This window comes from Nannospalax galili, unplaced genomic scaffold (assembly GCF_000622305.1).
Source record: "Nannospalax galili isolate Female #2095 unplaced genomic scaffold, S.galili_v1.0 scaffold604, whole genome shotgun sequence".
Taxonomy (NCBI): domain Eukaryota; kingdom Metazoa; phylum Chordata; class Mammalia; order Rodentia; family Spalacidae; genus Nannospalax; species Nannospalax galili.
In genome coordinates, this window is record NW_008350472.1 from 23,228 (window position 1) to 34,740 (window position 11,513).

The 11,513-nt window shown below is 38.4% G+C and overlaps 1 protein-coding gene across 1 annotated transcript; it reads left to right on the plus strand.

Moving 5' to 3' along the window:
• The first annotated feature begins 8,971 nt into the window (after nt 1–8,971).
• LOC103745778 (olfactory receptor 6P1) lies at nt 8,972–9,926 on the plus strand. Its single transcript, XM_008847784.1, has one exon. The coding sequence runs from the start codon at nt 8,972–8,974 to the stop codon at nt 9,923–9,925; it is 954 nt and encodes a 317-aa protein (XP_008846006.1). The 3' UTR covers nt 9,926.
• The last annotated feature ends 1,587 nt before the right edge of the window (nt 9,927–11,513 follow it).

Here is an 11,513-nt window from a genome sequence, read left to right on the forward strand (position 1 = left end):
TAATCAGGTTTTTTTTTAGGGGGGGTGGTCTTTTTGAGACAGGGTCTCCCTGTAGCCCCAGCTGACCTAGAACTTGCTATGTAGACCAGGCTGGCCTCAAACTCACAGAGATCTGCCTACCTCTGCCTCCCAAGTGCTGAGATTAAAGGCGAGTACCACCACATCCAGAGAATCAGTTATTTTAAGAGTGTGGCCCATCGTTGGTTGACAATACTTCAGTGGATGGTAACATATACATGAGTATGTGGACAGCACAAATTGAATTCAGTGAGTTAGTAAACAATGAAGGAGGACACCAGTTTGGAGGTGGTTGGGATCGAATCTTTGAAGAGTTAGGAGGGGGAAAGGGTGAACATGATCAAAATATACTGTATCCATGTATGAACTTCTTAAAGAATAGAAAAAAGTACTGTATTTTTAAAAACATACACATGGGGTAGGAGAGATGACTGAGTGGTTAAGAACACTAGCTGTTCTTGCAGAGGACCCAGGTTCAGTACTCAGCACCCACCTGGCAGCTAACAACCATCCTTAATTTCAGTTCCTGTGGATCTTAAGCCTTCTTCTGGCCTCCAATGCCATTGCATGCACAGGTACACTTATGAACATGCAGGCAAAACTCTTACATATAAAAAAATTAAATATACACATAAGCTGTTATCAGAAGCATCATTTGTGAAAAAAATCAAAACTAGAAATAATAAATATTTACCAATGGTAGAATATGTAAATATTCTAAATATGTGAATAAAAAAAGTAAGTTGTTGAGTTTAGATGTTAAATTCTTATTTAAATTCCTATTCTTTCATTTATATAATTTTGTTCTTCAATAATCTGTTGAAGAAAATTCTCCCAGACCCAATTTCTCAATAGAATGCTCTAAAATTTTATACTGAGAAATTATCTAAATGAGAAACCAAAAATATTCCCTCTGTCAGAAGTAATTCCAGAAGCCATTACTGAAAGAATGTAAAAGGACAAATGTGGTGGTTTGAGTGAGAATGTCCCCCACAGGCTTCAAGTATTTAGACACTTTTGTCTCCAGTTGGTGGGGCTGTTTTGGAAGGTCTTAGAAGGTGTGGCTATGCTGGAGGAAGCATGTCACTGGGGGAGGGCTTAGAGAGTCTTTAAGCCTTGCTGGATCATTAGTTGCTCTCTTGCTTCCTGTACCTGCTTGAAGATGTGAAAATTTAGATTCCGCTCCTTCTCCAGCCACCTTCTGCCACCATGCCTTCTGCCATGACTGTCTGTAATTCCCGTGGAATGGTAAGCTCAAATAAACACTTCCTTCTATAAGTTATTTTGGCCAGTGTTTCTATCACAGAAACAGAAAAGTAACTAAGAAAAATGACTTCTATTCTCCACCAAAATAGGAAAAGTGTCTATTTTCTCTGTATATTAATAATTTATTTTTTTAAAGACATGATACTAGTTATGGAGAAAACACAATCACATGCCATATAGCTTCTGTTCTCAAAAAGCCTCATACTAAGGCAAGTATGGTGCAACATGGAGTAAAGATTGCATTGAGTGATATGCAAACACTCAGGACATAAGACTTATACAAGACTCTGTAAGGATGCACTCATATTCTTGGCCAGTAGTACCCCACTATACTATTTCACCTGAATAGTGCCATATCATGTGTGATGACCTCTGAAGTCTCAGCTAAGAAAAGGTCTTGAGATTGCAACAAGTCTCAAACACTACTTAAATAATAAACCTGCCAAAGAAGCCTGAGGAATAGCTGAATATTTGATTCAAAAGTTTATTGAAAAGGACAAATCTATACACCTAAAAAACTTCAATAAACTCAATGAAGGTAAGTACAAAGTTCCACAAACACACACCATAACAAACATGCTAAAAGCCAAAGACAAGGGGAAAATTAGAAAGCAGCAAAACTAAAAGGGCTCACTACTTACAAGGGAATCCCAATGCGCTTAACAGTTGACTTCTCAGCAGAAACAATGATAGACAAAGTACAGTGAAACAGCAGTCTGTAGTGGTTCAATAGACAGGATCAGATTTATTGCTAAAGATTACTATACCTAGAAAATCTATCTTGGAAAACAAGGGGAGCATAATGACACATAGATTATAAAATTGAGAGAATCTCTGCCTTAGATCTGCCTTTCAAGAAGGATTAGTAGGAGTTCTTAAATGGAAACTGGTTGACTCCCAATATTAATTCAATTTTAAAACAGATAGCATGGCTATCTATTTTAAAATATTAATGCAAAGAAACAAAAGTAAAGGCAAGCTCCAGTAATTAATAAGACATGAGATGCACAATAGAACATGAAAGAAAAGATGTAAACTAAAATTAAAAACAATATTAAATATGAATGATGAAACAGTCTTCTATTGTTTGGACATGATTTATTCCAAGAATTTAGGTTGCGGGTTATTCCTCTTTCCCATAGTGTCATATTTGAGGAGGAAGATATGTCAAGAGGTAGAAGCTACTGACAAAAGTCAACCAGGAAAGACATTCCCCTCAAGCATTTATAGTCCCATGGAAGGGAAACAAAGCATGTCTTTCTGACTCACAAACATAGAACAAATGGTAAGATGCAAAGATGGATGAGTTTGTCAAGTCATCATTCTCCCCAAAACAGAACAGAGTCTGTAAGAATCCATTTATCTCAACTTCATTATTTCATTTCTTCAACAGAATTTTAGGGCTGAGTTTCCATATCCATCTGTCTCTTCAGCCCCTCTGAAATCAGGGTTTGGGAAGTAAAGAATTTGAGGATGGCCTGTGTTCCCTCTAGGAAAAAAATATGACTCCTCTGCTCTAGGAAAAAAATATGTTCCCTGAGGTGTGTGACTTGGATAGTCTTGCTGGAGAGACCTAGACTCCATGACAATGCATCTTAAGGGGCTATGTCCCTGATGAGGGACAGCCCTATTGATAAGGGATGGCTACCGTTACCCCTGTTGGCTTCAGGGCCCCATCTGCTCAAGCTCCACTCTGTCCTGCTACAAATGATTCTGAGTCCAGCATGAAGTGTCATCTCTACAGAAGGGCATCAGGAGCAAATCGTGCCTGCCCAGAAGCAACTGGTAACCAGCCCTGACAAATATCCTGAGACAGGAAGACAGTGACTGTGGAAGGCAGGACGCTGAAGCACTAGGTGATCCTTTCTGAGAAATTCTGTACTCATGCAGGCCCTTCATCATTCCCTATGGTTTTCAAATCGTTCATTGTATTGAAAACCTTTAGAATCTACCTCGGTGTCCGATGTCTTAAATTCTGAAATACCTTAATGATCTAATGCCTCAAAGTGAATGCACTACTATATCCCTCACACCCATATGCTTATGGTTATGGAGATGGTATCTGATAAATATTTTTGAAATGTTTACATGTGTGAGGATATTCTCAAGTATAAGGTATGTTAACATTTATTTTCTTTATAATTAAGTATATTGATACTATGTTATGGGATATAGGATGATATTTCAGTACATGTATGAAATATGCAGTAATTGATTAAATGAAAGTATTTAGCATTTCCTTGCCATTTCTTTATGTTTAAAGGCCTTGAGCTCCTCTATAAAGTTCTTCATAAAGTAGATACCAGGTTATTGTAAACTATAGTCTGTAGAACATTAGAACTTACTACTTGTATCATACTGTGTTTAGGTACATATTATTCAAACTACTTCTGTCTTTTCCCCTGTACCTGCCCAATTCTACTAAACAGTATCCCTTCTCTTGTGCTTTGAGGTCTACATTTTTATCTTCTAAACATAAACGACCAGATACAGTACCTATCTTTCTGCACCTGGCTACTTCTACTTAACCTAATGGCTTCCTGCTTCATCCATTTAGTAAACTGTAAGACTTTCATTTTTGTATAATTTAATAATATTCAATTTGTATATACATCTTATTTTCTTAATCAATTTCCTTTTTATGTGTATATGTGTGCAGGTTGTATGTGTGACTATGGGCATAGGTATACCATTGCACACGTGACAACCAGATAACAATCTCTCTCTGTAATTGTCTTGGCCTCTACCTTGTTGGAGACAGGCTTTCTCTTTTTCTTGCTCATCACCACATACATTAGGCTACCTGGGCCACAAGCTTCTAGGGCTCCTCCTATCTACATCTCCCATCTCTCTGAAGGAGCACTGGAATCACAGCTGGATGGAGCTATGCTAGCTTTACGTGGATTCTGGAGATTTGAGCGCAGGTGTTCACACTTGCACTGCAATACTTTACCCATTGAGCCATCTACCCAGGACCTCCAGTTACCTCTTGTTGGACAGCTCAACGGATTCCACATCGAGTTTTTGTGAATAGTTCTACAAGAAACATGATCATGCAGGTATCACTTTGAAATGCTGATTTCATTTCATTTTTAATATTGCCTCAGAAATAAGATAACTGGATGCATGGTAGAGATAATTTTAGTGCTTTGAGGACCTCAGTGCTGCTTTCTACAGTAGGTCCACTAATTTCCACCGCCACAGCAGGGACAATCTTCCTTTTCTCCACATCCTTGCCAGCATTTGCTGTTATTTTGCTGTTTCGATCCCAGCCATTCTGTGATCAGATAACACCTCATCATGAATTTATACAGGTTATTTTTAAGTGAGAATGTGGTAAAATTTCAAGGTCAGTAAGAATGTCAGATAGGGCAGAAACCTGCAAAGAGAGTTCAGGAAGGTGAGGACAGTGATGAGAGGCAGGTTTGAATAAGGGAAAGCATTCCCTGCTTAAGGCAAGGCCTAAAGCCATACCTACCAGTCCATATCAAAGCAGACAAAATTGAATGATATTTTTAAGCACGTATTAATAGAATTGTCAGTCATCAGAGGCCAAGCAAGCAACTTTTACTTTTGCATCAGTGAGTCTATAGACATCTCACTTCCTTAGAAGATGTGGAAGATAGAGGTGAAGTTTGCTCCCATACATCCGTAGCAGATTATTTGTGTTTACAAATAATCTACAATTTCCCAAATGTGTGTCTTTTAACAAAAACTTCACATTGTATGTCAGTTATACCTAAGGGAACTGAAACTTGTTGATTAAGGGAACTTAAGCTCAAGATTAAGTCAGCACCTAACAAATTTTCAGAGTTGACCACTCGGTAACGTGCTTTATCAGCATGTCTTGCTTATATACCTCTGGATACAGACTAAGATATTAATTACAGTGGCTTCAGCAATCTTCATTTGTAGAGTCACTAAAGCTAGCTACAGCCGCAAATTGATATTTTATTTTGTGCTTATCAAAGGAAGAATTGAAGAAAACAAATTGAAAACAAAGTAACTTTAGATTTCTCTACAAATCGTGGCTATGAGGAGGGCTCTGCCCTCTGTCTTTGGATGAAGGCCGTACTGTCCCCTTTGCCACACCATCAGAGGCCCAGCAATGAGCTGTTAAGACTTCCTTTATCCAGCACGCAGGGGGTTCTGCCTAGATAGGTATTCAGGCAGTTTTACTTATATAAATAGCCAATTTAGATGATTAAGTGATGGTTATATGGTTTCAGGCCTACACATCCATGGAATCACCAATGTATTGTAAAGTAATAAATTGTTTTGCTCTGTGGGCAAATTATCATCAACAAATTTGTCTCTTTGATTGTCACAGAGTCCAATGATATGAAAATAGTTGACACCACCACCAACAGCACCATCACTATCAGACATAAAAATACAGACTCAGCCTTCTACCCTTGAGAGAGAGGAAGTTAAACTCCTAAGCTCCTAATGATTATTTAATTTAACTTACTAGTTAAGAATATATTGATTATGTAACATGTTCAAAGCACTAGATTTAAACAGAATAGAGAAACAAGTGAATGTTTCTGCCCTCAAAGATATAAAGTCAAATATATAATTATTTCATACATATGTTGGTAGGCATATACAGAGCTACAGACATGAGAGATCCAGTAGGCACTCTTTATAGAAGCACTGAAATTTACCAGGTTTATTCATGTGCGGAAGGCCAGAGATGGAAAACTGAGGAGCCAGTGAAAGAACTCTGACTTGATTGGAAAGTTTAATAACTAAGATGGGCATGGCACAGAGAACACCATGGAAAGCATGAATTGTGCAATAGTATGTGTGTCCTTTAGTCCTGAAAATACCTGTGGATAAAGAGACCATCTTGGCATGGAGAGGAAAAGCAGAGAGAGGAATAATCAACAGCATCTCCCCTCATTAATTACTACTTAAAACTTAGGTTACCAAATGAGAAGGATGTGCTTCAAGAGAATCATATCCTGCTGCTTGAAATTTCAGGCTCATTTGCCCTGTGATGTCCTGATAGCAGGGTGCAGCCCTGATCTCTTGAAAGGCTTAAAGTGCAAATGGGAGGAGGAATGTGATTGCCAGAAGTGAGAGCAAAAAAAGGAAAAAGAACAACTAAACATGAGGTCAGTACCAGTGGTACACTGATAGACTCAGACAACAGGAAGACTCTGCATGCTGTGACCCAGAAGTCTGTGTAGGAGAGCCTCTTCACAAAGCAGGGTGTAGAAAGGGGACCACACAATGTGTGGTTGAAATCAGGGCTCAAAGTTGCCTTGGCTGGAGAGGAATGTCTTTGGCAACAGCAAGCCAGTCTGACCAGGATACAGGATTCTGTTGTCAACCTCTGAAGAGGATGATGGTTAAGTGTTACTGAGGAGTGGAAAGGGATTAGGGGAACATCTAGGCACAAAGAGGCCTACATGCAGGTTTGTCTTTAAGTCATCAGGTAAGATGAGCCATGGTGGGCTTCAGAGAAAAATATGACCAACCAAGTTTTAAAGGAGAGAGAGTTTCCTGTGCTGCTTCTCAGTCCACACCCCATTTTTCAGCTACTGTCCCTGAACAAGTGATACTTAAACCAAATTTCATACAGTGCTCTACCTGTGAAAGAATTTTGTATTTGACTCAGTTATCTGAGTTTATAAGACATGTATCTGAATGAAACTATGGAATTTATTTTTTAAGCAGAAATGAAATCTACTCTACTGACATTTCTCAAGGGCTTGGTGTGTTTCAGACAATGCTCTGTTCATTGAGAACAGGATGATGAAGTTAAGTTCCTTTGCAATACTTCTCTCATTGCTTCAGCATCTGCGATCACCCATCTTGAAAAGTCTAGAGACAATCTTTTTTAGCTTTATGTATTCTCTCTCGTACCAGCTGCAGACACTACCTTTATCATTCCTATAACCTCTCAAACTCTTAGAAAAATACCTAATCCATTAAGTCTTTGTTTTCCAAACTAAGGCTAATGGACACATGAGGTGCACATTTTTTTATCAAGATCAAGATGGGAATAGCATCAAAGGAATTACTCCCTGATCCCCAGCTCTCTCAGGAGAGTGTCTTAATATTGATCTGCTTAAGAAAGTGCTGTTTTCCTTTCCCTCTTTTCTCCTCAAAAACTATTTCCTCCTCTTTATAAGGAAAGGCATAATTGAGTATTTCAGGGTGTAAGTACCACAGAGTGTAAGTTAGTGTCAGGGTCCATGTCAGTATTGAGACAATAAAGGACAGATAACAAGGTGACAAATTCTTCTACGAGCTAATCGAATTGTCAGCTGATCAATGAAAAAAAAATTGGATAATAGATCATTGTGTAGTTTCTGCATATAACTAATAACCAGCTGAAATAATTTTCTGTTATTACAATAGCTAAATAACCTTCTTTCCCAGAGCTGTTGATGTCACCTGAGGGAGCTAGTTTTTTCTGTGTTTATAGCTCTAAAATGAGAGGTAAGATTTGAGGCTGAAATTTCTCATTTGCGATAGCATGTAGTCATGGTTGCATATAAGAAGAACAGGAAAAACTGCAGTTTGCAATACTAGAAGATGATTTTTCAATAAATTTTTAATATTGGGTCTAATACAGTTTTTCAAAATTTGTCAGATACTTATAGTGTTTGGGCAGAATTTATGCTAATTATATAGTATCTAGCAGAAATTATTTTAAAAAATTCTTATAATTTAAACAGTATAGAAAAAACATGTAGATAAATACAGAGGAATCCATAAAAGATTTGCAATTATAAAAATATAATACCCTAGATTATGAATTCAGTGATATAAATGATGTTAATATTCCCATTTTTATAAGACACACTCATTATATAATTTAAGCAAGTATTAATGGCTATCCACAGCAGCAATATTTAGATCCCTTTAAATATATGATGAGGCAATATAGCGGTTTTATTTAGATCAATACTTCCAGTACAGTGGAATTAAATCCCTTTTTTATTTAAATGTCTGATTAAAATAGCTATCAAGCTGACATATCACTTTTTTAAGTTTTTTAAAAATGTGATGTGCTTAAATCCCACCCAAACTGAATGTCTGGAATACCAGTGGATATACTGGATGTTACTGGAAATAACATGTGATATCACCTCAAGTCAGAGGAGCAATGTTGCCAGTACCCACTGGGGAAGTCAGGTCACTGACAATATTGACAGGCGACTGGGAAGGTGCTGCAGAATGGTTCGGAACAAGTTTGCCTGTGGCTGCCATAACAAATTATCACAAATTTGGTGCCTTCAAACAATGGAGATTTAATATTTTATTCATTCATTAAACATGGAGTAAAGATACTGTGGGGCTTAGGAGTTTGTAGTTTTTCCCAAGGAAAGCAAGAAAGGAACATAGAGATTTTTTAAAACTGCTTAGGTCCAATAATCAAGATACCGAAGCTCATTCTGAAATCTCTCAGCTAGCATCCATCAAATAACTAATGTAGCTGAGATTGTTAGTTACTGAACATAATTTTCAAGTCTGAGAAGTATTCCCTTGAAACTGAACAGCAAACAATGTAAAAAATACTATAATAGTAATTGGTAGTATAATGTGTCATTGAGGAGGTACAGGGTTTGCAATCTGTGAGGGAATGTTACTGGCCTGGTGAACTCGTCTTTCCTGTCTTTCAACCTTTTTTATTCTGTTACTTTTTCAGGCACCCAAGTGGACAGGGACCATGAGAAACGTGAGTGCAAGTCGTGTGGAGCAGTTTATCTTGGTGGGTTTCCTTACCTCTCCACCCTTCCAGCATCTCCTCTTTGTCTTCTTTTTTGCAATTTATCTCCTGACATTGCTGGAGAATGTGTTTATTATTACCACAGTCTGGCTCACCCCAAGCCTTCATCGCCCGATGTACTTCTTCCTTGGTCATCTCTCCTTCCTGGAACTATGGTACATCAACGTGACCATTCCGAGACTCCTGGGAGCCTTTCTGACCCAAGATGGTCGAGTCTCTTACATAGGTTGCATGACCCAGCTCTATTTCTTCATTGCTTTAGCCTGCACTGAATGTGTCCTGTTGGCAGTTATGGCCTATGACCGTTACCTGGCCATCTGTGAACCACTCCGCTACCCAAGCTTCATGCCTCCCAGCCTGGCCACTCGCCTTGCTGCTGCCTCTTGGGGCAGTGGTTTCTTCAGCTCCATGATGAAGTTGCTTTTCATTTCCCGATTGTCCTACTGTGGACCCAATATCATCAACCACTTCTTCTGTGACATTTCCCCACTGTTAAACCTTACATGCTCTGACAAGGAACAAGCAGAGTTAGTGGACTTCCTGCTGGCGCTGGTGATGATTCTGCTCCCTCTCGTGGCTGTGGTTTCATCATATGCTGCCATCATTGTAGCCATCCTGAAGATCCCTACTGCCCAAGGACGCCACAAAGCCTTCTCCACCTGCACCTCCCACCTGGCAGTGGTTGTAATCTACTATTCCTCCACTCTCTTCACCTACGCTAGGCCCCGGGCCATGTATACCTTCAACTACAACAAGGTCATCTCTGTGCTCTACACTGTCATTGTACCATTCCTCAACCCAGCCATCTACTGCTTGAGAAACAAAGAGGTAAAGGATGCCTTCAAGAAGACCGTGTTGGGCAGGTGTCACCATCCTAGAGAGGTACCAGATTGATGCATGACAGATCCCATAAGAGAGGAAAAGACCAGAGTCTTAACAGAGTCTGGTCCAGCAGTCACGGAAAGGGCTTACAGGGAACATCAACTCAATTAGCCAACATTTTAAATATTGTCTGGGAACATGCTAATAACACATAACATTTATGAATCATTAATTTTATGCAGGAAATTCCAAACTAAGTTTGGGTCAGGTACACAAGAACTACCTAGGATTAAGGGCTTAAAATATGGATTCCCTGAAAATATGTACAGAGTCTAACCAAGTATGTCTGAGACATAATCCTAGCATGACTAATTAAGACTTCTTAGGAACTCTAGTTTCAGAAACAGCTTGAGATTCTCTGTGAGAAAATCTAAAAGAAATGGGTCTTCCAAAGAGTCATATCCTCAAATTCTACTTCCATAAGAAACTGTAAAATTATATATTATATGACCCAAGAATAAATTTCATGGAATCACGAATATCTTTGACGTCTATAGATCTGAAACCCACTGAAAGCCAAGATGAAGAGGTGGAATGTTGGAAGTTAGTCATGTGCATACTTAATATGGCTAAATACTCTCCTCATCTCCCCTCTGAACCTAAAGAGGATATGAAGATTGTTGACTAACGCATATTACCTAATCAGTAGGCAGAAATGTGTTAGAAAACTTTCATACAGGGTCAACTAGTTACTACTTGTGAAATATTTTGAATTTTGCCCCTGAGCAAACGACGAAAACAGAAAACAATACAATAGAGAAGATTCAAGTACCAGACACAGGATAAAGACATCTCTGCTATGAGTGGGATACCTCAGCCTCAAAGCTCAAATTGGAGCTATTCTACCAAATTTCCAGAAGCTGTTTGAAATACTCAGATACTTTGCCACACCCATATTTTAGATTCGTTTATTGAACTAAATTCACTGAAATGTATGAAAGAATAAAATAAATATGAAATTGAACAAATCTTGGAAAACACATTGTCAGTATACATTTGCCTATACTGAGGCAGGCTGTTTGTGTTGAGGTGGGGGTTGAGATGGCCATTCATTAAAGAAAACTACTGTATGTGTTTGCCATTATTGAAAATAAAATTAGCAAAAACAATCTACTTTACATAAGCAGACATTGCTCTACTTTTATAAAATTCCAAAGTAACCTTGGAAACTTCCCGCATGTGGCTCAGTTTCACTCTCTTCCTTTCTCCTTTGGTACAGTTACAGAGACATGGCATCTGTGGTGAAGGTTTCAGACCCTAGAAACAACAAACATCAGTGTGATCTTGGGGTTACTACTAAGAAATCAGACAATCATAAGCAAGGATCTTTAACGCCCTGCCTTCAGTTTCTCTTTTTCACTATGAAAATAGAATCAACTACTTCACAGGCTTGGTAAAAATATTAAATCAATGCTATTATGTATGAGCAAAGGGTTGGAAACCCTTTTTCACTGTGTATAAGTTTCTTTATGGATAGCATGATTAACTTCCTAGTTATGGTGCCTTGGAAACCTGATAAATGTTGGCACATTGTTTATGATACTAATTGGTAAATGTTCTCTGACTGAGAGGATTAAAACAGACATCATAGGTTCAGCTG

Coding starts and splice junctions, on each gene's coding strand:
- LOC103745778 (XM_008847784.1), top strand. CDS start 8,972: ATGAGAAACGTGAGTGCAAGTCGTGTGGAGCAGTTTATCTTGGTGGGT.